The sequence below is a fragment of the Notechis scutatus genome, chromosome 1, assembly GCF_049901735.1.
Source record: "Notechis scutatus isolate UNSWTSFEM ecotype Mainland chromosome 1, rNotScu1.2, whole genome shotgun sequence".
Classification (NCBI taxonomy): Eukaryota; Metazoa; Chordata; class Lepidosauria; order Squamata; family Elapidae; genus Notechis; species Notechis scutatus.
The window spans coordinates 241,467,486-241,495,249 of record NC_142009.1 but is presented as its reverse complement, the minus strand read 5'-3'; the positions used below and the strand labels follow the sequence as shown (position 1 = coordinate 241,495,249).

The 27,764-nt window shown below is 38.5% G+C and overlaps 1 protein-coding gene across 4 annotated transcripts in view; it reads left to right on the top strand.

Annotated features, from left to right (window-relative positions):
* The window catches only part of OSBPL5 (oxysterol binding protein like 5), a 160,801-nt gene extending 134,117 nt beyond the window's left edge, over window positions 1-26,684 (top strand). For 3 of the 4 annotated variants that reach the window (XM_087950890.1, XM_026668300.2, XM_026668299.2), the window contains exons 8-22: window positions 2,452-2,623; window positions 6,319-6,535; window positions 9,396-9,580; window positions 11,165-11,246; window positions 12,218-12,316; window positions 12,419-12,515; window positions 13,112-13,210; window positions 14,149-14,246; window positions 14,829-14,918; window positions 17,285-17,421; window positions 19,108-19,293; window positions 19,859-19,997; window positions 20,252-20,354; window positions 24,368-24,470; window positions 24,956-26,684. In XM_087950890.1, coding sequence (XP_087807016.1) covers window positions 2,452-2,623; window positions 6,319-6,535; window positions 9,396-9,580; window positions 11,165-11,246; window positions 12,218-12,316; window positions 12,419-12,515; window positions 13,112-13,210; window positions 14,149-14,246; window positions 14,829-14,918; window positions 17,285-17,421; window positions 19,108-19,293; window positions 19,859-19,997; window positions 20,252-20,354; window positions 24,368-24,470; window positions 24,956-25,088 — 1,940 coding nt within the window. In that variant the 3' untranslated portion in view covers window positions 25,089-26,684. The remainder of the gene's footprint in view (window positions 1-2,451; window positions 2,624-6,318; window positions 6,536-9,395; window positions 9,581-11,164; window positions 11,247-12,217; window positions 12,317-12,418; window positions 12,516-13,111; window positions 13,211-14,148; window positions 14,247-14,828; window positions 14,919-17,284; window positions 17,422-19,107; window positions 19,294-19,858; window positions 19,998-20,251; window positions 20,355-24,367; window positions 24,471-24,955) is intronic. The other variant, XM_087950892.1, reaches the window with a different exon arrangement.
* The last annotated feature ends 1,080 nt before the right edge of the window (window positions 26,685-27,764 follow it).

Sequence of the window (27,764 nt, the reverse complement as noted above, 5' to 3'; positions counted from 1 at the left end):
GGATATTAAGATATCTTAAAAAGACAATGAATTATTCATTGTATTTAGAACCAAAGGGTGATTTAATTCTAAGTGCATATGCAGATGCTAGCTTTGCATCAGAAAGAGACACTAGAAAGTCGACTTCTTAGGAACAGCCATAATGCTGGGTAATACATTAATAGGCTGGAAGTCAATAAGACAACAGCATATAAGTTTGTCTACTATGGAGGCAGAATTCTCCTGTTTATCATTGTTATGTACAGAATTAATAATGTATAAACAAATGTTAATTGATATAGGTATAACTGTAGATTATCCTATAATTATACATGAAGATAATCAGGCAGCAATTCAAATGGCCACAAATATTGGAGTAAAAACAAGGAGCAAGCATACAGATCTAAGATACCTAGACGTGAGACAATCTGTAAGAAGTAAGATGATTCAGCTAGAGTACTGTATGTCGGAAGACAATTTAGCTGATAATTTTACTAAAGCCCAAGGTGCCATTAAGCACCAGGAGAGTTGTGAAAAATATGGGATTAGATTGTAAGGTATTATATATTTATTTCACCCAAAAGGGAGTCTACTGCTGCAATACTCTTCTAGGGGTTAATCCCCAAACCCTAACAACTATTATAAATAAAATAATTTTGCCTAACATTCTCAAAGGCCAACTAGTAAATTAGCCTATTTAACTATTAACGTCTTTATGTACAATGTTTCAAAATATACACAGATTTGTAGACATAAAACAAGGAGGATACAATTCTTCAATAAGAATAATGAAAATGGTGTTCTGTGAAAACATGAACTTGCCTTATTCACCTTATTCAATTGCAGGAAATCTCATTTCTAAAATTAAAATATTGATACTTTTAATAATAGATCCAAATACTGAGCAGTGATTTTCCTACCATGGAGTCTCAAATTATATTTAAGCTAGCAAAGTTTAGTGAACAATGGACGATTGTCAGTGTACGTGTATGCCAGAATAATCATCATGAACAGGTTGAAAGGTGCTGTTGGTTTTGGACAATTGGAATTATAATCAAATCAAATCAGATCAAATCAATAAATAATCTTACAGTACTAGAGCTATTGTTATATTAGAGATACAGCTCCATCTATAGGAGATAAGATGGTACTGCTGCACATAAGCTACCTTTTCTCAACTCAACCCTGCTTTGAATCAGAGCTGGGACATCAAGATAGGGAGACAGAAAGAACACTCCTGCTGGGAGAGTTTGAGCAACCCTTTTCCCAATTTGCTACAGAGACCAGGGAGGCCTTCAAATAAGGAGCTGTCTGTGGCAAGACTGGACAGATAGCAGCAGAAGGACAAGGCCTTATATTGTCTTGAAAGACTTGAACTTAAATGTTCCTTCCTTCTATCCTCCATGCTGCTTAATCCTCATGAGGATAAGACTGGTCACTAACGGATTGTCACAGCCTCTGCTTTTTGTGGGTTTCCCCCCTTGTTTTGGCCTAATTTATGTCACTGAGCCAGGTAATTGGCAATCTGTGTACCTTTTATCCAGCAGCTGCATTTAAGACTTTTTCCTCAGTCTTTCTTACTAAGAAATTCTGACCAGGAGCTTCATTTTCTTTGGCTTTTGATTCCATCCATACCTTCCAAGTTGAGTGCTTTAAAAAGTATTAGATATATCATGAAATCAGAGCTGTGGTGTGAATTCATTATCAGGAAAGAGAGTCAGATTTTCTTTATTATGCCCCAGTAACATTAAGTCTGATGGATATCTTCTATATAATTCAAGTACTAATTCTGGGCATTTCCAGATTTTACACCTGTGCAAAATGTGCCAGTTTGGAAATAGAAATAGTCAAGTTTAAATGCCAACTTTCTACATAAGACATTTTTTTTCATGTCATATGTACATATCCCAGGAATCTTTCATTTTTGTTACATTTCTTTAAAAAGCATCTACTCTTTTCTTCTGGAGGTAAATCTAGAATTTCTTAAACTTTCTGCAAGGCTTGGCTCTTAGCTACCCATAACACAGTTACTGTAGCCGAGCGTGCTCCATATCATTATCCTCATTCTACTTTTGCCATTAATTGCTAGATTATTTTTAGGCTTCTTTTATGACTCACAACGAGTTTAGGAATGTTGATGGAGACTAAACAAAGCCTGGTGGCAGTGCTTTTATTTAACAGAGCTGATTTCACATCTTTTTCTCTCTACCCATAGCCTTCTATTTTAATTCTTAGTTTTGGTAAGGTTTGGCTTAATTTTTAATGGTATGAATTGAATATTTGCTCTCGGTGTTCACTGGTGGAAAATTATGTTTGACTGTCATTTTTATGCTTTGTTGATAGAGTGTTATTCATCACATTTTCCTTAAAGGAAAAAAAATAATTTTCATTGGTTCGGTGTTGCCAGTGTGAAATTGGAAACAGTCATTGTTGTGCATTGCCTGCTTTGAGTGCTTTGCTTCTGTTTCATAGGTCGATGCTGGTTAGATGCCCTGGAATTGGCCTTGCGCTGCTCCAGCCTCTTTAGGTTAAGCGCTTCTAAGCAAGCAAAGGATGGAGATCTGAATTGCTCAAATGATTCTTCACATGCTGGGCTGTACAACTTGCTCCACACAGCGACAGTCTCAGATCAGGAACTTTTCCAGTAAGAATGAGCTTCTTTCAACTGTATATATTCTGATGTTGGAAATGCTTCCTACATAGAAGTGGGGTTTTTTTCTCCTCTTCATTAATCCGCTGTTATCTCTTGTCTAGTTGGTCAGACTATAGTAGAGTGGGTTTTTTTCCTTATGAAAAAGAAAAATGAAAGGATAAATAGGATAGACTTGGGGCAGGGAAATCAGCTGCATCGCTGCTTCTCCATATTATAAATTTCCAGAATTTACTTTTGGGAAATGTTTAACAAGTTGTGCCAAAATGTCATGGATGTATATTCAAAAGTGACGCTTCTAGCAAAGAATGCATATATTTGTAACCTTAGATGGAATCTGTTTAGTTTCTTCCACTAATAAAATTGCTTCTGGCACTAGAACTTGAACGAAACATATGGTCATGCAAATATGCTTTGTTACATTTTTTGTATAGTATTTTCTGTAATAATGTTAGAATGTACCATCCACTGGCTGCTTTGGAATCAGTTCTGGATTATGTAGTCATCCACCATTTCCCAGTCTGCATTGCCCATGCTAGCAAGAATTGATAATGGCCATTTGTTTAGATCAGGCAATTATTTTTCCCACATGGCCACACAGAAAACTGAGGCTGTTGTGCAGGGCCAAACTAATAGGGCTGCTGCTGCCACTGCTGCCGCCACCACCGTGGCCATTGCTGTGGGCCGCCCAAAAATAGCCAAAGGGCCGGATGTGGCTCGTGGGCCATAGAATGCCCAGATCTCATTTAGATGGCTATAAAAACATTTCAGAAATAAATCAGGAGAGACTAAGGCTTTCAATCTAAAATGAAGGTTCAGACAGCTGATCTTTCAGAATATCTAACCATTCTAGATGTATCAGTTAAGGTATCATGCTGGGATAAATCCTCCAGTTAAATAACATCTCCTTAAGAACATAAGCTAATTAAGCTGACATTATCTCATTATTAGGTCACTTAATTACACTTAATGCTTTTTCAGATTATTTAAACTAGTCTTGAAGGGAAGAGTCACAGACATGATTTAAAGAATCAGTCGTAATCATTTTGCTTCTCAGTGTTTATTGCTCCTCTGTGCTGGCTGATTACTTTCTCTCAGTTAAGACTGTTTTGAGTTGAGAATGGAGATTAATGCACCCCTTCTTTGCTGATTATTATTTCAAATGGTTTGGGTATTTCCCTAATAATGAAAGTTTTCTATTGATGAAGAGTCCTGCTGATAAAGAGATTCTTTCCACAGCATTTTGATTTCATAGTTTGGATTATGTCTAACTACATCTATTTTATGATTGTAAATTATCTTATTTCATAATCTATCATAAGATGTTAGATCATTCCCCACTCCTATTATATTGTTACCCATATCAACAAGTATACCACATATATGCTTTGTGGAATTCATCTGTTTTCCTTTTAGTGAAGTTGTTGGTTGCTAATGTCTATCTGACCATTAGGCAGTCACCAGCTCCATATTTCAAAGCAGGCGGAAGTTCTAAAATAAGGATGTTTGGTCAATAGATTGCCATGGAGACAGTCTTCTGAAATAGGGGTGTGCCTATATATTCTGTGTTGTGTTCATATTCTGAGAGATGCTTTCTTCAAATTCTGGCAATATGTTGTATAGCTATAATAATTAAGGAGGATCTGGATAAAGATTTTATTTTTTCTCTGCTCTGTTACAATTACAGCAGTATTTCTTTATTGTGAGATGCAAAGAAGATTTCTCTAAAGAATCAGTCATCAACCTTCTTTGCAGATGAAAGAAATGTCAATATATCATGTTGAAGGAAATGGCAAGCACTTTTCCTTCTAATGATTAATAGCTTGAGTTAAGAGCCAAGAAGTACTCAGTTCCACTCTTAATATTGGTTATGAAACCTGTCAATAGTCCTAGAGACAAATAAAGTAGGATTGGATTTCAGAAGTTGTTCTGCCACTTTAAAAAAGCAGACTCAAAATATGTCCTTTGTATCTATGTAAATTTGCTACTCAGCATAGCATGCAGATTTACCATGGATTTTTGTGTAACTCGTGGGAATCAACCCCATCTAGAACAGGGCTGTCAAACTCCTGGCCCAGCGAGCTGGATGTGTCACACGCTGGCCACACCCATGCCTGGTTTAGTGAAGGGGGGGAAAGTCCTGCTACATCATGTGATGCCGCCATGACAACATGAGTTTGACATCCCTGATCTAGAAGATAACCTTACATCTTAGGAAAAGCTGAGAGGCGGTGATTTGGCATATTATCTTAAATGAGATGCATACTGTACGATTAAGAAATCACGTTTTCCATATGGATGTTGGAATGAGCATTCCTCTTTCTCTATTATTTTCTCCATGTATCCTTGTTTTGCACAGTATCATCATGGAAAATATGTTCTCTAAAAAAGTTGAAAGTGTAAGAATTTTTAAAAATCTTGATTGCATGTCCAGAAAGCAGTACATCAGTCTATGACCTTGACTATTTTTTTAAAAATAATTGATTCTAAACTGCTCAGAAGTTTTCATGTGCATATATTCTGTGTTATTCATGAGATTTTGTTAGGTAAGGAGGAAGGGTCCAGATACAAAGTTTCCCACCATTATTTCTTTTCCTGACCAGAGAAAATCCATTAAAAAAGAAAGATGCAATAATTTTTGACTGGAAAATGTTAAGAGTGCCCATCTATAAATACACAAAGCCATTATCCACTGTAATTCTTTTCTAAGATGCATTAAAAGTAAAGGCCAACTCAGCTGATATAAATAGATGTAGGCCCATTGAACCTACTGTAAATATATAGCTTGGCTTAAAGTCAAAAATCACTATATTTTATCAGTGTGTGACTGTAAACCTTCATAGCAAAGCCTTTCAGACTGAGTAGGCTTTTATGAAAGCAATTTTACCAATTGCACGTTTTCAGGAATGATTAATCTTTTTCCATTTTTCATTTGTAGCTTTGGCTTAGCAAATAGTGGAGTTAAATAATGGGGAAACCAGCACTCACAATATTCTGTTCTTTATGCTTGGATATTGGTATTGAATGGTCAGATAAGCTTGAATCCAGAGCAGGGCTAGTCCAGCAAGAGGGAGATGGCAATGAGGAAAAGAAGGGTCAGATATAGATGGTTACTAAAAGAAAGGTTTATATTTAGCTTCACATTCACAAATGGTCCTTGTTCTGTTTTGTCTTATGGTGCCTTATTTATTTTCATGTGCCCCATTTACTAAATTTCGTTTATGGCTCAGATTCTTAAATGTGAGTGACTTTGGCCCCTGGTCTTTTGAGTAGATCACGTATTTATGATGGTTGCAGGATCTTAGGCTCAAGTGATTGCCATTTGTGACATTCCCAGCCAGCTTCTAACAGGCATAGTCAAGGGAGAAGCCAGATTTGTTCAACAACTGTAGTGATTCAGTTTAACAACCACAGCAAAAAAGTTCATAATATTGGGTGTGGTGCACATAACATCCATCTTGCTTAGTGATTAAAGTTCGGCTCCTAGTCTTGGTTAAGGACTAATGTCCAGGAGGGGTAGAATGGGAGAACGACTTTGTGGTATCCTTAGCCAGATTTTTCTCAAGGAATTTTATCCAGGGAATATTTGCTGTAATGCTCAGATCCACTTCTTGACTGAATAAACCTTCTATTTTCAGAGGTTCTAAATGTTTTGAAATTAAAACAGTATAACCATCTATTTGTTTCAGGCTGAATGATTCAGCTCTGGAAAACCATCACTTGGAGAACGATGCTTTTTCAGACAAATCTGAACGAGACAACCTAGAAGAGTCTGAAAATGAATTGCAGGAGAATAGTCGGAAGACAAATGAGAGTGAGAGCGATCAATCTGAAATCCAGGGGGAGTTGCTCCAGGAAAAGAAAGGGACGACCTACCTAGAACAGAACTATGAAGAATTTGGAGAGGTAATTACTCATTTGATTTATCTACTCACATTGTTTGCCTTGTGTTTGCCATTAATGCATTCTCTTGCAACAGAAAATTGTTTTATATTACAGGTAGTCCAAAGTTAGTGAACTCTCATTCAACTCTCATTCAAAGTTATGATGGTGCTGAATGAGTGGTAGTTATGACCATTTCTCAAAGTTCTGGCCATCCCAGCACCCTACAGCCATGTGATCACAATCTGGGCACAAATGACTTGTACTTGTGATAGTTGCAGCATCCCACAGTTGTAAAGTGAAGTCCCTGCTGACTTTAAACAAGCAAAATCAATGGGAATAAGGCTCCCCCACCAGTGTACCCTCACTCAGCCCATCTTCACTCACACCATGCCTCGTTGGCAATCTGCACACCCTCGCTCAACCAAGGAATAGAACACTGGCTTAAAGAACAGCAGACATCACTCCTCCTCCAAATAGCACAATTTAGATGCTGGCTTGGAGAGAGAATGGGACTTCACTTGGAGAAGAAATGGGATGTGCAACTTGGAGAACAGCACGAGGCAGTGAAGGTTTGCAGGGAACATAGACTAATTTAAAGATTAGCATCAGTTTATTTCCATAGACACTGATGAAAAACAGCAGGGAAGCTACAGGTAGCCCTTGACTTATAACCACAATTGAGGGCAACATTTCTGTTGCTAAGCAAGACAGTTGTTAATTGAGTTTTGCCCCATTTTATGACTTTCTTGCTATAGTTGCTATGTGAATCACTGCAATTGTTAAGTTAGTAACACGGTTGTTAAGTGAATCTGGCTTCCTTATTGACTTCTTGCCAGAGGACTGCAAAAGGTGATCTGGGCACTGCAACCATCATAAATGCATGCCAGTTGCCAAACACACAAATTTTAATCACATGACCATGGAGATATTACAATGGTCATAAATCATTTTTTTCAGTGCTGTTGTAATTTTCAAATGGTCACTAAACGAATGGTTGTAAGTCTACTTGTACTCTTTCACCTCCTTTGAGAAAATATAATCCCAGTTTTCTTAAGCGTTTAGATATATCCATGCCAATCGCATATAGCCTGAATAAAGTTTTAAGAAGAATTTATTGAAGAATATTAAAATATATAAATATGTAATTATGTGGTAACAATTCTGTTAATTGATGGAGTAGTGACATATTAGAGTTGGGGGAAAAATAGGCACATTTTTATCTTCAAGTCTTCTTTTGTTCAAAAAGGACTTGATTTAACACTCCATTTAGATGTGCATGTGTGTTGGTATGGAGTACCAAGATGTATGCCTCAATAAAAATGCAAATGCTGTTGGTGTAAGTGCTGGCAGTTATCAGTTTGCATCATAGCTTATAGCAACGTTACAGGCATCTGTGTCTGAAATTTCCATTATCTTTGACGGATCAAGATGGATGGTACATAATCAAAATCAATAAGAGAGAGAAAGCTTTCATTCTTCACTGCAGACATGTTTCCTTTTTATCAAACTGAGTTCTGCTGTTTGGCGCATGGCACAATGCTTAAATACCTGCAGTGAACTTGCTCAAGGAACAGCACTTTGCAGATCAATATTGGTGCGAGGGTTGTGCAGGCTTCTTCCAGTCAAGCTGGCTGCTTGAAGCCTTATGATTCCTTGGCTTGGATCCAAACTTCATCTTCTTTTGCAAAAAAAAAAAAGTACAACAAGAAGAACTGCCTTCTACAACCTGATCCCTTTAAATATACTGGATTCCAAACCCCATTATATGTAGCCCAGCAGCGGTCAAGCAGTTCTTAAGAACACCCGGCTGAAGTCCAACTCTATAGAAGGCACCAGATTAGGGAAGACTGGGACACATGTCTTGGAAGTTTTCCACAGCAAGGCTTTGCCTGTAACAGCCCTGTTATCAGAGCTAAGGTTGAATCACTTTGTGTGAATAAAACAAATTGCTCAGTTTACAGTTTCTAGCAATTCTTCTTGTTCTAAAAACTCACTTTTATTAAGAACGTTGGACTCTGTCCTCAATAATGTATGTTTCTGTTGAGTTTTATGGCTGGCGTTTAAAAAAGCACCCTAAATGAGGGGTGCTTGGATTTGCATAACTTGTTCTAGGTTATAGATAGTTCTCAACTTAAGAGCGGTCACTTAACAAACATTCATGGTTATGATGAACTTCAAAAAAGCTACCTAGGGCCCATCCTCAAAGTTACGACTGCTACTGCTTCCTCATCACATGATTGCATTTTGGGCATTTGGCAACCAACTGCCATTTACAATTGGTTACACCATTCCATGGTCATGCCACCACAATTTGCAATGTTTTTTGTCAGTTTGTGGCAGAAAACGGAAAAAAAGTACCCATTGGATATTCTGGATTGACTTAATTATTCTGTTGTTCGCTTAACAACTAAATGTTTCACTTGACTGTGATGATTCATAAAAACAGTCATAAAATTAAGCTTGATTGTGGGCCTCAATCGCAACAACTTATGACCAAAATTCTGGGTGCATTGTGGTCATAAGTCAAGGACTAATGCTATACATTTTGATTCATACATCAGCAATCTTGTCTGGACAGGTTTGCTATGAGAATCCAGAAATTGATTCTGAGTGGCTACAAGATTGCTGATGTATGAATCAAAATGTTAGCAGAATATTCAAGATTTCGCAAACAAAGGATAACATTATATTATGAGCTGATGTCATAATACAGAAGGCATCTTTCAAGGATGCTAACTCTTCCAATTTGAGGAACTCTTACTCAGCAGTGATATGAGAGCAGGAGGGGAACATAGTTGACTACGATGCCAAATTGTCCCTTTTAATTTCTTGCTTTCCCTTTAACAAAGCTTCAATCTTACCTAAAGATTTTCCTCATCAGACAGGTGAATGCTCTCAAACCGAAACTGTGTCTGATGAAAATAAGAGTTTGATGTGGATTCTTCTGAAGCAGCTACGACCAGGCATGGACTTGTCTCGTGTGGTTCTGCCCACTTTTATCCTAGAGCCACGCTCCTTCCTCAACAAACTTTCTGATTATTACTACCATGCTGATCTACTTTCCCAGTAAGTAGCAGTTTTATAGCTGGAATGAGGTGATGTGTAAGAGTACCCTTATGAGTAGAACTCCTAAAGGAAAATAAACCCTGACTGTTCTTTGGAAGGACTGGTACTGAAGCCGAAGCTCACATAGTTTGGGCACTAATTGAGAAGAGACGACCCATTGGAAAAGACTCATGTTGGGAAAGATTGAAGGAAAAAAGAGAAGGGGATAATAGCAGAGATGATGAGATGGTTAGATAGTGTCATCAATGCAATACACATGGATTTGGGCAGCCTTCTGGATACAGAGAGGGGAGCCTGGTATGCTGTGGTCCATGAGGGTCGCAAAGAGTTGAACATGACTTAGCAACTGAGCAAGAAATGTATAAAACTGGGGTATTTATATAATTAAGAGGTGTTTCTGATAAACCATGCCAGCTATGTGTCCCAGTAATCTTCAGACAAAAATGGTTTATAAGAAAAATGGGAAATGCAGTGAGAAAAGGGGGGAAATGAAATCTCAGTGTTGTTGATTGATAAATCAGCAATTTAATTGTATGTCCATTACTAGAGTGAAATATATTCAGATTTATGACACATTGAAAAAAGCATGGAGAAATATAAATTCTGAAATACTTTGGGGATGGTGACTCTTTCCTGCAGTAAAACACAAGATCAACAATTTGTATTCTATTTCTTCTTTTAAAAGGAAAAAGGGGTTAACATTAACAAGTAAATAACAAATCAATCTTGTAAATACAGTATCAAAAGTCAGCAGTTAAAAATACAGTAAACCCATCAAAGATTTCTGTTCAAGACAAAATTGCCAAGTCATTTAATAAATAGAAAATGTATGTATAATAAATAAAATAATGAAAATAATAGATGTAATATCGCAAGTACCCACAGCCAACTTCCTTCTCAACCAACATAGCAACATTTTCATATAAGTGGTGTCGTGGAATCTCTGACAAGTTCCAAAGAATAATTTCTTAAAAAATAAACTGATAATAGTTCATGAAATCATTCTATCTCCTGAGATTTCCATGAGCTTATTTTTGAAATCTTTCAACATCTCATATCAAATCTTACAAATGTCAGAGACAACGTTTATAAATGTTCTTTTTTGTAGAACTCAAAAAGAATTCTGCAAAAAAGAAAAATGATAAGTTCGAGAATACTGTGGTAGGTGGGCCTGTGGTTTCAATCAATGGTCTTTCTTATCTAATGATGGAACTAATCAGATCTCAAGATATTCAGGGGTATCCGGATATATAAGCATTTACTGTATAAAAAATCCCCTGTGAATTATGTAGTTGTGCTTAACTTGTCATTGAATATTTGAAAAAGGCAGTTGAAATTTGCCATATTTTGCTCTTTTCATTTTTTGTTTTATTTCATTCTGCTTTGCATCCAATCTTACTTCATGATAATTTTAATTTCTCTATTAAATTTATATACCTTCCATCTCATACTCAAATCAACTCTATAAATTTAATAAAAAAAATTTAAAAAATTGAAATAATACCTTTTGTGCCAATGAAGCCTGCAACTCATATCACACATATGAAGAAATAACTGAAATGGTCATTTTAATTCTTCCTGCAGAGCTGCTCTTGAAGAAGATCCATACTGTCGAATCAAGCAAGTCTTGAGGTGGTATCTATCAGGCTTTTATAAAAAGCCAAAGGTATGACAGTATATTGCAGTATTCCTTTCTTTATGTCGGATCAAAAGAATTTGAACTGTAATAAAGATTTGCAAATGTTCAAGAATGTTAATTAAGGATCGGCCGTGGAATTTTCCAGATACCATCACAACCATTTTAAAGGAAGTCCTTAAACACCATTTCTTTGCTTTAAGAATTCCCCTGAATAAGTTTTATTTCCCTATCCAAATTACATTTGGAATGCAAATAGGTTTAAATGTTTTAAGAGTTTTATTCTTGTAGAGTTATTCTTTTAAAAATGTCTACTTATACATGAGTTATCTTGAGAAGGTCTATAAAAATGACATTGTAATGTTTAAATCACACTAAGTAAAACTAGAAGGGCATACTAAACATGTGAAGTAGCCTTGAATGTGCATGGTGTTCTCAGCTTGCATCTGATCTTCATAGACCTAAATCCATTTTGACCATAAGCAACAAGTCTTGTACTAGAGTAAGTGACCTTAGATGGTAAGGTGAAAGGATAGCTCAGAGTTGGAGCACATGCCTTTTATATAGAAGATAAATAATTATGTGTGGTTTATTCTTAGGTGAATTTGGAAAATATGTGTCAGAAAGCCTTGAGAGAGTTGGTATCAGTTTTCTCTTGGAGACACTCGGTAGAAAACAACTTCTTATCTTCCTAGAAGGAAGATCTGCACAGATATCTCAATTAAAAAGATATTTCCAAGGGGATTAGAATGTAGAATCTGTGTAGATCTGCAGTTAAATTGCCGATTGATAGCCAAGACCAGCGACACTCAGTTCTTATCTCCACTTAGTATTTGATCCTCATGCTCTCTCTCAGACCAACTTACCTCATGAGCTTTTATTATGAAGATGTATGAATGATTTTCATTCCTATAAGTCATATGTTCAGAAAACCTATTTCAGTACATCGACTGGGAAAATAAACTGTGCGTCTGTAATGTTATTAAATTCCTGTCTTCCAGGGAATAAAAAAGCCATACAATCCCATTTTGGGAGAGATTTTTCGTTGCTGTTGGTTTCATCCACAGACGAACAGTCACACATTTTACATAGCAGAACAGGTAAATCTGACGCTTCCTTCTATACCAGCACTATGCATATTTAGCTGTATAGCAAAACTTTGTACATGCTTTTTTTTTTTACTTTGTTGCCTTCCATTGCAGGTTTCTCATCATCCTCCAGTATCGGTCTTTCACGTCAGTAATAGGAAGGATGGGTTTTGTATTACTGGCAACATTCTAGCCAAATCAAAATTTTATGGTAAGGCATCTGATCAGACAGACAGAGTAGGTCTAGTTCATGCATGTTGGTAAACCACCATGTGGTTTGCTTGATTTTGACTAGTGCAGGGGTCCCCAAACTTGGCAACTTTAGGACTTGTGGACTTCAACTCCCAGAATTCTGAAGTTTATAAGTCTTAAAGTTGCCAAGTTTGGAGACCTCTGACTTAGTGTGATGTATAACCCACCTCTTAGGGCAACTAGGCCATTTCAAATTGTTCACAAATCATAATTGAAAATAAATCCTAGCATTAAATGTGAACGCAGCTGGAGAAGAATTGTGATAGGCATAACACTTGATTTGCCTTTTTTTCTAAAGCCAAAATCAATGTTGATGCCAGTGTATGTAGGAATAAAGCATATTGCTAAATTTTAACATGTAGAGATTCTTTTGTATGCATAGACATACTGCAATTTGTTCTTATAGGAAAAAATATTGAGAATAACTTTTCACACATCCCTTAAAAGAAAATAATAAAAAATTGATATATGGTATCTGCTTAAAGACATGTCCATCAAGGATGCTTTAAGTTTAAGAGTGACAGTCATGCCATTTGTATTCATCTGTTGCTACAGGTAATTCACTTTCGGCATTATTGGACGGCCAAGCTAAACTCACATTTCTAAGTTCTGGGGAAGAGTATGTCATTACAATGCCATATGCACACTGTAAAGGTGGGTCATTGCTGGGATTCTGGAGTATGTGGTGGGGTTTGAGATTGTATGTGCCATGTCCTTTCCTATCTTGGATTCCATTTTCTTTCTTAAAAAGATCCTCATTAAGATTTTCTAGCTATAGTACATAGGAAATTAGGATAAGGTAAGAGTCTTGGGTTGTTGTTTTTTAATACCTGTAAAATACAAAGCCTTGGTGCCTACCAGCTGTGCTTAATTGCAAAAATGGTAAAAAGAAATCTGAATTCTTTGGAATAATGTGATCCGCTCATCAAGGCTGTGCAATAGAAGATAGCTTCCGTGCCTTAATATTTCTCTAGGATGGAAATGACATCTGTTGAAATGTCTTCTGCAAAATTATTTTAAAAACACAGTTTGGGGATTTACATAAACATGTCCAAATGCTCTGCAATTGAGTTTGTACAAATTGGGAAATTTAACATCAAGTTGTAAATATGCTATTTCCAAAGAATTGGTTACAATATACAAATTAAGATACCGAAAGTCTGTGCCATCAAAAAATACATATTGAGTCATAGAGGCAGCAAGGATTGAATTTGCATTGAACATTTCTTGTTTTGTGATATCAAGAAAACTCCAGACAGAAAACCCCAGACAGAAAGGAGTGCAGCAGAGATGGGTTCAGGGATCTGAAATTATCCTGCGTTCTACAGATTGATGGAGATAAACTTTCTGCCTGTTCCTGCTGTATGATTGGTAGCAGTTCTTGTTTATGCTTTGCTTGAATGTGCTGAACAACAGGACAAAGTTTCATTTTATTGCAACCCAATATATTTAATTAAATCTGAATTTTTACATTTTTCTTTGGTGTCAATCATAATGAATGAACAGGGCTGTCCTTTATAGGTTGATGTATGTAGTCTCTGCATAATTGATACTCTGTTAATAGTTGTATTTTTTATTTTTGCTGTTTCTAGGAATTTTGTATGGTACCATGACAATGGAGCTTGGAGGAAAAGTTACTATTGATTGTGAAAAAAGCAATTATCGGGCAGAACTGGAATTCAAATTAAAGGTATTGGACACTCTGTTTCAATTTCAGCTTGTCTCCAACATTCCAGTTCTAATTTTATCTCCCTATCTGAATTTCACAGAGCTAGTTTTAAAAATCATCCCAATGTTTTCTCAATAATAATGTTGATGTGTTTTTTATTTAGGGTTTTATTGTTTTATTGTACTTTTATGGATGTTTTAATTTTTATGTCTTTGAATAGCCAACTAATAATTACTATGATCCCCAAGAGTCTCTTTGACTACCAGTAATGGATCTTAAATTCATTATAGAGTATGAATGTGCACTCGCAAAAGAGTTTTCCATATTGGTGTGCATTTGGTATTTTCCAAATAGCATGCAGATAAAATTTGACTGGTCTTTGAAGTGCATACTAAAATAACCAAATTTAGTACTTCATGTCACTAGCTGAAATGTTCGTCTATTTGATCTATGTCTTGATATCTATCAGGAACAATGTAGACTTAATTTTCACTGGAATTCTTGAGAAATTATATTTTAGTTATCTAAACACATTTGTGTTCTTGGGCAGCTTCCCACTCTTTCTGGAATGAAATAATTTTTTCTTCCCTTTGCATTCCTTAGCCATTTTTTGGTGGCAGCACAAGCATTAATCAAATTTCAGGGAAGATTAAATCAGGAGAAGAAGTGCTGGCAAGTCTTGATGGACACTGGGTAAGAAATCATAATTTTCTTTAACAACAGTTTTAAAAATCATGTATGAACTGAAGAGCTGCCATTGGAATGCTGTGTTCCATGATGCTTCCAAAGAACTCAGTTTAAAAGAAAAACAAGTGGAATCAAACAGCAGCTGTATTTGCTGAGGTGTAGATCTGCCTGTGCTTGTTGTCTCTGCTAGCCCAAATTCTGAAATCTTAACTTCGGTTTCAATGTAATAAATGGATATCAACCAAAATCCAGTATGGGAATCAGTTGTAGTAATTCACAAACTTCCTGGAAGGTCAGCACAGATCTTGAACTCTTCAGCTTCCCAAGGATAATATAACTTACATGTGATGAATCCTAAATTGGATGGCTGTACCTGGAGTTAACAGACTATAGATTCTCTTTGAAACGGTAATGCCCTTAACCATTCGCTTTCCTTTCATTCTAACAGGCATAAGAACTGTAGCTGGAACTGTAAGAACTGTAGCTGGAACTAATAATATTTATATGGCTGCCCACTCACCTTAAGATAGGCAACAAAATAAAATATCTGCAATGACAAACTTAAAAAAAACCAGAACATTTCAAAAAGCAAAGAAAAAAAAATCAATCACTTGTTCAAACAACATTCATACAACTCACGAATTCAACACTTCATGACCTCTCACCTGAGAGAAAAATTGAGTTTTTGGTCTTTGAGGAAGGCCAGCAGTGTTTAGGCTAATCTATTTTTGAGAGAATGAATGTTCTAAAGGGCAGAGAAGACATGCTTACCAGGTCTTGCCAAGTTATACATTTAATTGATAAAGCCTACAGCATGCTCCTTCTCCCTGTCTGATGCAGTGCACAGAGAAAATCAGAAAACGGCATTCTCTCAAACATTGAGGGGCCGTACCATTTATTTATTTATTTATTTGATTTATTTGATTTGCTATCGCTTACAAGATAATAGGTATAAGTATAAACATGAGTAAGAATACAGGAAATAGGTACGAATAAATGGGGACAATAGGACAGGGACAGTAGGCATGATGGTGCCCTTACAGACCTCTTAGGAATGGGATGAGGTCAATAGTGGATAGTTTGAGGTTAAAGGAGTGGGGGTTAGAGTCAGGTAGTGCATTCCAGGCATTGACCACTCTGTTGCTGAAGTTGTACTTTCTGCAATCATGTTTGAAGTGGGTTACATTGAGTTTGTATCTGTTGTGTGCTCTTGTATTGTTGTGGTTGAAGCTGAAGTAGTCACTGACTGGTAGGACATTGTAGCAGATAATTTTGTGTGCTACGCTTAAGTCTAACCATGGGCAGCGTAGTTCAAGGTTTCCCAAGTCCAAAATCTCGAGCCTGGTGATATAGGTTATTCTGTTGCAAGCAGAGGAGTGTAGTACTCTTCTCATGAAATACTTCTGGACTCGCTCGATTGTATTAATGTCCGATACGAAAGCCTTATTGATATTAGAGGTAGTCCTCAACTTACGACCACAATTGAGCCCAACATTTATGTTGCTAAGTGGGAAATTTGTTAGGTGAGCTTTGCCCCATATTACGACATTTCTTGATGTATTTGTTAAGTGAATCACTGCAGGTGTTAAATTAGTAACTAGGTTGTTAAGTGAATCTGGCTTCCTCATTGACTTTGCTTGTCAGAAGGTTGCAAAAGGGGATTGCATGGCCTTGGGATACTGCAGCTGTCATAAATACGAACTGGTGTCAAGGATCTGAATGTAAATCACATGACCAAGGAGATGCTGCAATGGTCATAAGTGTGAAAAATGGTCATAAGTCCCTTTTTTCAGTGCCGTTGTAACTTTGAATGGTCACTAAGCAAACCTTGTAAATCGAGGACTACTTGTAACTATACCTTGAATACCGAGATTGGGAGCCAGTGTCGCTTATGAAGCAAAGGTGTAATTGCAGCATCCCAAGGTATGCCTATAATACAGTCAAGCGGCCGGGTTCTGGACCAATTGCAGCTTTTGGATGGGTTACTGGGCCTCCCTGGATCGCTGTTGCTAAGCGATGCAGAAATGTAACATCACACTTCATAACTTACAATGCTGAGCAAAGCATTCCCAGCCCCGACTGGAGTCATAAATTGAGAACTACCACATTGGGTTTTTTTTGTGACGAATAACCCAGATATGTAACACCAAGTATCTGGGATTTATCAAAATAATATAAGATAGGCTCTTCTCCCAAATATGTAATCATTTGTAATTCATCACTGGAGGAAATAATGATGTAGGAAAAAATAAGGGGGGAAAATTATCTATCAACAGAGAAGAATTGAATTATTTTCCTTAGTTCTTAATCCTGTTTCAATATATATCCTGCTTGTTTGAAACTGGCACTAATTTTTCTTTTGTCTTTTTCAGGATGGGGAAGTATATATAAATGATCTGAAAAATGGCAGTACAGATATTTTTTGGAACCCGACCATTGAAGTCCGAAAGCAAAGGCTGAAACGTCACATTGTCTTGTTTGAAGAGCAGACGGAATTTGAATCTGAGAGGTAAGATGTAGGCAGTCTGATGTCAGAGGGTGACGGGAAAGAATATGACTATCCTTGATTGCATTTTGGACAATGTAGCTTTATAAAGGTTGATTCGTGTCTAATTATATTAGATTATGAATGGGTATTTTGAACATGATTCAGAAAAAAACTTGTGGTGGTTTTTCCATCCTGGTGCAGTGGAAATGTTTTTAAACTTGGCCATGTATAGATACAGATTTCGTCCTTTTTATGTAGTACTGTAATCCTTCCGTTAGGTTTATTACAAATGGAATTACTCCTTCATTTATCAATAGGTTATGTTTATTATTTATTTTATTGTATAAGGTTCCCTAAGTTTATAGTCACTCTGGACAGCACACAATGAAATCAACCCTAAAATACTACTTAGAAATCGAAACACCTGGAGGAAAAACATATTCAAAACAAATAAAACATACAGAGCCAACCTATCACTCTTAACCCAAGGCGAAGAACCAGGCCTAGGCGAAGAACCAAGATTTCAGAGCTCTTTCAAGTGGGGTCAAGGTGTGAAGGCTAGTGTCTCTAGGGGAAGAGTATGTACCAAGGGGCAGATGCTGTGATAAAGAAGGTACACTTCCTGAGTCCCATCAAAGTTCAGTGGAAGGGATCTGGGACATGTCAACTCTGCTTTGATTATACAGGTTGGTCAGAAACTATAGAAGACAGGTGGTCCTTTAGATAACAATTTTCAATACCATAGAAATGCTTATATAATTTATGGATGTTAACCAACAAGTACTGGAATACTGCATCCAGTTTGGATCGCCATCACCACGATGTAAAAAAGATGTTGAGACTCTAGAACGAGTACAGAGAAGAGCAACAAAGATGATTAGGGGATTGGAGGCTAAAACATGAAGAACGGTTGGTGGAACTGTATATGACTATACGAAAAGAAGGACTGGGTGACATGATAGCAGTGTTCCAATATCTCAGGGACTGCCACAAAGAAGAGGGAGTCAAGCTATTCTCCAAAGCATCTAAGGTCAGGACCAGAAGCAATGGATGGAAAAAATCAAGTAGAGAAGCCACTTAGAACCAAGGAGAAATTTCCTGACAGTTAGAACAATTAATCAGTGGAACAACTTGTGTCCAGAAGTTCTGAATGCCCCAACACTGGAAGCTTTTAAGAAGAGATTGGACAACCATTTGTCTAACATGGTATAGGATTTCCTGCCTGAGCAAGGGACTAGAAGAACTCCAAGGTCCCTCCCAACTCTGTATTCTGTTAACAGTTGAATTGCACCTAGAAACCAACTGGTAACAAGGCAATAATTGCCCATTCCACCACATTTTGGGTAAGCTGCAGCTTCGAAGTGCTTTTCAAGGGCAGACACACATGTGATGCATTGCACAAGATGACCAAAGCATGAGTGAACATTTGAGGGGCCAAAAATGGCTGCTGCTGCAGGATCTTTATAATCTGTAGCTGGTCTGGAGCTACAGGTACCAGTTGTAAATACCATGCATTTAGTCCTGTTGTATCTTTGAATGGTTTGCAGTATGATTAGATATGTTAACTGAGGACTTCCTGTACACGTCCTCTGGCATTTCAGAAGGTTCAATCACATTACTTAACCAAGTTTCCAGATCTCTTTGGTTCCCACTGAAGTGTATGGTTATGCTGGCCTTCTGACTAACTGAATGCTTGATTGTTTTTAGACTCTGGCAGCATGTAACCAGTGCAATCGGCAAAGAAGACCAGCACAAGGCCACTGAAGAAAAGTTTGTGTTGGAAGAGGAACAGAGACATGCTGCAGGAGAACGGAAGGAGAATGGGACAGAGTGGAAGCCCTTACTCTTCTGGCACAATGCTACCACAAACGAATGGCACTACAAATACGAAGAGTGAGTATCTTACAATTTTCAACTTGTGTTCCATGTTCAAGAATTCAATGGGGTTTTGTGGGAGTCTTGAGTCAACAACATCAAAAAAGTTAAAGTTCAAAGCCAGTTTTCAATCGCAACATTTTTTTTTGGTTAAACCAACAAATTTCACAATCTGAAAAATATTGAAAATGAACTATTCGTAATGTTTTGGTTTTTTTAGATACTGCATTTATCATCTCTTGCAATATACCTTATAATTGATCAGTGTCTTTTACCTCTGCTGTAGGTGCCTAATTTATATAACATTGATATGATTGCCACAAATTTGAATTAATATTAATTGGATTGCCACAAATTTGAATTAATATTATGCTGTTGCTTATTGAGTTACAGTTAATCCTGTATTTATTGATGCCTTTTTTTGAGTAACATAGTTATTCATTTCTCTATATGGTTTTACGCCCTAAAGATCACTCATCTGGTTTAACGTGATTTTTTTTCTGATCTACCCAAGTTCAATAATGAGCATGTATATTACTAATTGTAATCTGGTGGATGTTTATAAGCTTTCTTTTTGTTAAAGTTTAACGCCCTGGGATCCTTTGAATGATATTGCCCAGTATGAGAAGGATGGCGTACTTCAAACCATGCAGAGGCACTTACCCAACAGAATGTCAACTCAGAAGAACATGTGCATCAGTAACCAAGCTGTACGACACAAGGTAATTAGTAATTAGCTCTGCTGGCAGTGTGCATTTTCCACAATGTTTGGAAAATTAGAATACTTTTCTCCAGTCTGCTTCAGGAATGGTGAAAAGCCAAATCAGATTGTGATTCCACAACCAATTCACCATGAGTCCATTCTGAAGCAAAAATGGAATGATATGGAATACTATGGAGTCAGTCCAAATGTGTACCTAAAGTCTCTACTGCGGCCTTGTATCTTATGAGCTGGTCGGTATTTCTTTACATTCAGAGTCGACACCGCAAAGCCAGTGATCAACCCTCCAGCAACAGCCAGAATACTGAAAGTAGCTGTTCAACGCCCGAGTCTGTGCAGGAACTCTCAGATGATGAAGGCAAGTACTGTATTTTTCAGTTTGTAATATTGCCGATTTATCTTCACCACCCTAAATAAGATCTGTTGGTGTGTCACAATAGATCAGTGGTTCCCAAACTTTTTCAGTCCACCGCCCCCTTGGTGCTACAAACTCATCCTTGGTGCCCCCCACCCAGGGGTGGGATTCAAATTTCTGTGGGCGTGGCCTAACTTGAGGGTGTAGCTTGCTGATCATGTGACTGGGTGGCAGTGGCTTGCTGGTCACGTTACTGGCTGGCGTGGCTTGCTGGCTGGGAATGGCTTGCTGGTCACATGACCGGGTAGGTGTGGTTTGGTGGTCATGTGACTGGGTGGGCATGGCCAGGTGACTGGCAAACAAGCGGTCCTCACTTAATGGCCGGTTGTTTAGCAAGTGTTCTAATTTTTGACAGGCCTCTCCAGAGCTACTTGACCTGTTTTTGGAGTTTTGACAGTCATGCACACACATACACACACACTCCCTTCTAACCCTTCTAACCTTGCTGGAGCAGGTCATTGGACTAGAATCGGCAAAGCATCTCTGATTAGATTCTAGTAGTGAATAAAATCTAATCAGAGATGCTTTGCCGATTCTTGTTGATTTGTTTTATTTGTACCTCTTTGTTTTATGTTGTTGAATTACACTGACATGTGTGTCCCTTCTTGTGTACAACCCAGAAGCTTTTGTGATTCTTTGCAGCAAAAATTACCGACCTCTGGCTTTGATCTACTTTTCAAATGTGGTGCCACTGCCGCATTCTAGGTGCCAGCCCCGCAGGTCCACCCCATTGAGCCTGCTGCACTGGAGGGACCTGCCCAAGCAAGTCAAGTCAATGGGGTGAGCCTGAGAGAGGGAAAGAGAGAGAGAAAAGAGAGAGAGAGAAGGAAGAAAAGAAAGAGAAAAGGAAAAGAAAGAAAAAGGGACAAAGAAAGAGGGGGGATGGAAGGAAGGGACAGAAAGAAAAAGAAATAAAGAAGGAGAGAGGGAGGGAGGAGAAAGATCATGAGATATCTATTCTAGTCCAATCACCTGCTCCAGCAGGGTTAGAAGGGAGTGTGTGTGCGTGTGTGTGTTCTCCTTGCAATTTACCAGTACATTTTGGTTTTGCCTTCTTCAGAATTGGCACTGTAATACACTGGGGAAAAGTAATTTTACGGTGGAAATCTGGTCCAATGGATCCTGTTTAAAGCCTCAACAAAATGTGAGGGCTTCCTTATAGTCTTGACCATGTTTCATCCACAAAACCTTTAATAGAAGCCAAAAATGTTTCAATGTGCTGGCAAAGATGTTTCAATGTGGAAAAGGGCCTCAGTCTAAACTAGGCCTCATTTCAATCTAATGCATCAGGTCTCTCTCTCTCTCTCCCTCTCCCTCTCCCTCCCTCCCTCTCAGACTGGCTTTGCTCTACTTTCCCGATGTGCCTGCGGGGCTGGCGCTTCGAACATGGATGGGTGGGTGGGTGGATGGATGGATGGATGGATGGATAGAGAGAGAGACAGAGAGAGACAGAGGTAGGCAGGCAGGCAGACCTTTTGGATGAATGTATGGATAGGTAGGTAGGTAAGTAGGTAGATAAATAGATTGATCTATATAGGTAGGTAGGTAGGCAGGAAGACAGGAAGACCTTTTGTATGTATGTATATATGGATAGACAGGAAAGGAAAGGAAAGGAAAGAGAGAGAGAGAGAGAAAGAAAGAAAGAAAGAAAGAAAGAAAGAAAGAAAGAAAGAAAGAAAGTGACGGTGGGAAAGTAGAGCCAATCCAGAGTGGGAATTGAAGTCCACACAAGTTGCCAAGTTGAGAAACACGGGCTGAATATATCAACCCAGCCATTTTGGTTAGAGTTTAGCATGCTGTTTGATTCCGGCTTAGTCAATAAACCATGGCTAAGATCTTCCTGCTCCTTAATGCAGCTGCCCCTCTGCCCCTTCTCCAGCCCCCTGCCCCAAGTCTTTCTTTGGCATCCAATTTTGCAATGCAAACTTCCCTGGGGCAGCAATGCGGCCGACTTCACCCTCTTTGCTGCAACCCAAGATCCACTTCCATCGGGCTCTGCACACACTCAAAGACTCCCAACTTCAGGGAAGCACTCCGCCCATCTTTACGCTCCGCCCGGGAGGAGGAAGGCATGTGGAAGCAGCCCAGACCGGCGGAGGGGAGGCGGAGGGAGCGATCGCTTGGAAAGCAAGCAAGCAAGCGCAGGGCTCGGTCAGAAGAACTGGGCTGCAGAGGGAGGCTAGGTTCTAGGTCCAGCCCGGCCACGTAGAGCCGAACCAAACCGAGCCACGTGCCTTGGAGAGCCGCAGCTGCACCCACCTGCATCCTGCATGCAAGCCCGGCTGGCTGGAGAGGTGGAGGCCGGGTGGGCGCTGCGCGCTCTCTTGTTCTCCTCTGGGAAAGGGAGCCCTAACGCCAGACCACCCACCCCTTCCACTGCGTGCCTTGGGAGGGTTTTGTTTTCGGGCTTTCTGGTGTGCCTCCACCGCTTCCATTGGAGAGGGCAGCCTGCAAGCTAAGGCGCCCCCTTTCCACCACCTCCCACCTCTCCCCCCCCACAGGCTTGGCAAGGCTTGCCGCGCGAGTTCCACATTCGAGGTGCCGGCTACAGACTGATGAAACAATCAATGGGCTGCGTGGCCGGCAGTCAGTGAGCCTGCGGGGCCGGTGCCGTGAACGCCCCCCTGCCGCCTCTTAGCGCCCCCCTAAGGCATCCTCCCCCAGGGGGCGGTATCGCCCACTTTGGGAACCACTGCAATAGATCATCAGCCTTCCTTAGCCTAGTGACTTCAAGATACTATTTTGGGGCAATGTAAATTATACGTATCTGAAACAGCTAGTTTAAGGAAAAATCAGCTATTTTATCTAGGGCATAGTGTTCACTAAATAATATGAAATAGCCCAATTTTTTCAAAAGTTGGCTATAGTTTGGCTGGATTTAAAAAAAAATATATCCTTGGTTTCAAGTGTCAGAGGCCAAAATAGATTTTTGAAAAGTCTTTTAAATGCTTTACATTACCTTCCCAACCTACTCCCTTCCAGATACATTTGACTTCAATTCCCATAGTTTTCAGCCAATCTGGTCTTTTATTTGTTGAAGTCTCAGTATATCTGGAAGGCACTGGCTTGAGGACAGCACTTCTACTATACTATGTTGATTTGTGGTCTCTAGAATAAATACCATGAATTAGACAAATTAATATTTTAATGAGATAGCAATGTTTATAGTATGACCTCTTAGTACATTTAGAATCTTTAGATTTTAAAACCTGGTACTTTCTCCCTACTAAGGTTCAAAACATGCACTTCATTTTGTATTTGTTTTTGTGAAGTAATTTGTATGCTACACTTGGCCCAGGTTTTTGAAGATACAGGAGCAACTACAAGACTCTTAAGACAACTCACCCCAGGACAATCACTACATGGGATAATTCAATGCGATAAATGTTAACCACCGGTTCTTCTACATAATTTCCATTTTTGTCAGTGGAAATAATGTCAAAAAACCAGTGGTGGATAACCTGATGTTGCGTTGTCCCACTGCGAGATGGTCACAGAGTGGGCCATAGCGAGTTGGCCCATTCTGATCTGCAAAAGGTGTATCTGGATCTTTTCTTTGAATAGATCTATAATCAGTGTATCAGTGGGGGGATTGGTTAAAAATCATGACATGTACACATAACGTGACTTACATGCATCAGATGTCATGACCCAACTGCATAATTGCATCATTTGAGCAATGGTATCATGATACAAGTACCATTTTGACACATAATGGCTTGTTAGGGACACTACTATCTGCAAGACCTAGAATAATATAAGCATCCAGTGAATTTAAAATTAGTTTTGTTGTCCTTTCCAGTTTTTATATCGCCTTTCATTATTATGTATAAGCAAATCCTCTACAGAGAAGGATTTTTTTAAAAAAAAACAACAGGGAAAATGTAGCATCAGATTCCTTTCTTTTTCCAAATTGCATTGTGAAATCCTATCACTTAATTCATCATTTCACACAGGCCTTGGAAGCCCATGTACTCAATGTGGGCAGGAAACCAGCCACTTGAAGGAAATCCACACTGCTGTCTTATCACTCCAGAGAGCCCAGCAGGACATACATAAGTATGATATTTCATTATGGGTTTTTAAAAAATAATTAAAGTGAAAAAAACCTCTGAGGCAGAGAGCCTGTAGATATCAAAAGAAATGTTCATAGCGGGTGCTCCATTATGTGCCCGAGGACTGAAAATAGTTGGCATAAAATCCTAAACTGTGGTTTATAATTCACACTGGCAAGGGTTCATACAACCTGTGAACCATAAACAAAGCATAGGTTGACTGAGCATATATCATGAACTCAGTCCAATGGAGACAGCATGCTTTTAGAAGTACTTTGGGCAGCGGGCAGCCTACTTTGCTGCAAAAGACTAGAGTTGGTGAATAGAGCAACCACTGAAAGTGTGACATTATTTTAGGTCCTTTTTAGGTCCTAAAAAGTATGTGTGCCTAGGCTTTAATTCTGCATGGATACTTTGCTTTTTGTGTAGGATCTGTATCTGTCAGTGACCATTTGAATAGTAATGGCTTGATTTTTTTTCTTCTTCCAGAAACCTCACTGCGCTGAGCAAGGAATCTCTCTACAGGAGGGGCTCACCCCAAAATATTGTGGAATCTCGCTGTTGGTTTCTTCTCTGCATCTTTCTAACCTGTCAGCTCTTCATTAATTATGTCTTCAAATAAAACACTGCACTGGGCAGCAATAAAAGTGAGGAGCTGTAGAAAAGGGGAGACTTAATTGCAAGGGGCCCTTTGAGGCACCAAGCACTTTAATACACAGTCAGGAGTGGAAGGAAGAGAGAGGAGAGAGAGAGAGAGAGAGCCAGGTTAGGCAGGGAACCTGCATAGTTTTGTTCTTATGATCAGTGTCATTGCCTTTTTCCATGTACATTCACAAGGACCTCTTTACCTATATGGGCCTTAATGCTAAAGCCAAATGTAGCTTTAATTGTGCAATTTTGTTTTCTATGTCTTGTCATTTTTCTGATGCAGTTAAGCATTACCAGCCAGTATTGGTACATCCTCTGAAGCATTGTTTGCATCTACTTCTTTTGTAAAATGGTTCCCACTGACTTGTTTTATATCTCTTCTCTTGTTGAGGCAGGACATTTTAGCATCCTTTAAAATGTCTTCCAGAATCAGTTAATTTGCATACATTAAGCAACCATGTGAAAATTCAGCCAATGGGTATAGAGAGCACAGTTTCTTGGGTCTTCTGGTGTGTGCTGTCACATCTAAAATCCCTAAGAAAAGCACATCACATTCCACAAATATGTGCAATTTCTTATAGCCTGCCACTTTTAGGAAATTGGAGGCCTTCAAGGTGCAATTAGATGATGCCCTAAATTATGTCAGTGAGCCAAATAGGCCTGCTTGTGTATCAGTTTTTATTTTTATTTTTAATTGGGCTGCAAAAAATCCAGATGTTTTTCTGGAAAGCAGCCAAGATACAGAAAACATTTACTCATCTTGGATTTTGCAGCCTACATAAGATAGCTGTTACACAAACACACGCACACACACACCACACACACACACACACACACTTGAGACATAATAAGTGTTATAGAAAAGAATGCCTCTGAACTGTAGCATTATTTTGAGATGAGCATGTAAGCACTGTGTCTATAGGTAATTTTGTATGTCACAAAATCCCAAAGGTACTGGGATTCACCAGGATTCCCTTTGGCCACCCAGAGACCTTTTATCTATTGAAGCACACGGCAGATACCCAAGCAGTTGCAAATCACTGCTTCTACATATTTCTAAAGTGATTTCTTGCAATCTATTTGTTTGGCTTCCCTGTATTTTCTATTAAAGATGATTGCTAGTACAGTATTACATAATATCCCACTATCTGTATAGGGCTGACTGACTGATTGAAGGCATCTTCAAATCTTGTGTGCACTTAGGTACATTTATAGTAAGGGTTTTGCCACTGCATCCTCCGAATATGTTGATGATAGTCTTCCTATTTTTACACCATTTTTAAAAGATTTGCAATATTTTATGTAGAAACGCAGCCAGTACTAAGCTTTTCTTTTCTGGCCTGAAGTAATTCCAAGTGGTAAGTACTGCTATATATATATATAGCAGTGTGTATATATATATAATCTGTATGTATGTATACAGCCTTAAAATATTTAGTGGTGTTGCCAGTCTCTGGGCTAACTTTCAATGTAAATGTTTCCAGATTTTTAACTATGTTCTTTGTGATGTTCCCATGTTAGGGGACAATTTGTGCTTGACACATTGAAATAAATTACATAATTTTCATTATAGCTTTGTATGGCTGAATCATTGTACACGGAGCATGTCTTTATGTTTTTCTACTCAACACTTTGAGACACTTTAAAATCAAATGGAAAATCCTGGGCACATCACATGGATGCTGTCTGCTAGAATTTAGCAATGAATGCAACTTCTCATTCTGAATAGTTTTATTTTCCAACAGCCGTGTTACCGTACCGTAGGGACAAAAACCCTACCATTAGTTTTAAAGTTTGTGTGACTTCTGGCTGCTTTTATTCCAAGTAATAGAATTAGGGGTCACACGCTACTGTGGCCAAATTATCCACCCCAGACAGATACTTTGCATTCCATTCTATCAGAATGACATCAAGTTTGGCAGCACTGCATGATGCAACTGCACCCTGAAGGTTGCAGTGCACGAAATGAAAGTCTTCTTAAAAATATCCAGTGATGGAGAACTCATGATTTCTGCAGGCAAGCTGTTCCACTGGTTAATTGTCCTCACTGTTCGGAAGTTTCTCCTTAATTCCAGGTTGCTTTTCTCTTTGATTAATTTCCAACTATTGTTTCTTGTCCTATCCTCTAGTCTAGTGCTTTGGAGAATGATTTGACTCCCTCTTCTTTTGTGGCAGCTCCTCAAATACTGGAATACTGCTGTCATATCCCCCTAGTCCTCCTTTTCTATAGACTAGCCAAACCCAAATCCAGCAGCAGTTCTTCGTATGTTTTAATCTCCAGGCCTTTGGTCATCTTAGTTCTTTCTGAACTTTTTCCAAAGTCTCAACATCTTTTTTGTCGTAAGGTTACCAAATTGGTTGCAGTATTCCAGGTGTGATCTTATTAGGTTTTTATAAAGTGGTACTAAGTACTTCATGTGATTTTGATTCTATGCCTCTTGTTTATACAACCCAGGATTGCATTAGTTTTTGGGGCAGCTGCTGCACACTGCTGGCTAATGTTTAAGCGATCATTCATTAGGGCTCCCAAGATCCCTCTCACAGTTACTATTTTTGAGCCAGGTCTTGCCTAATTGGTACTTACACCTTTGATTTTTCCTGCCTAAATGTAAAACTTTTGCTTTTCTCCACATTGAAATTCATTCTGTTT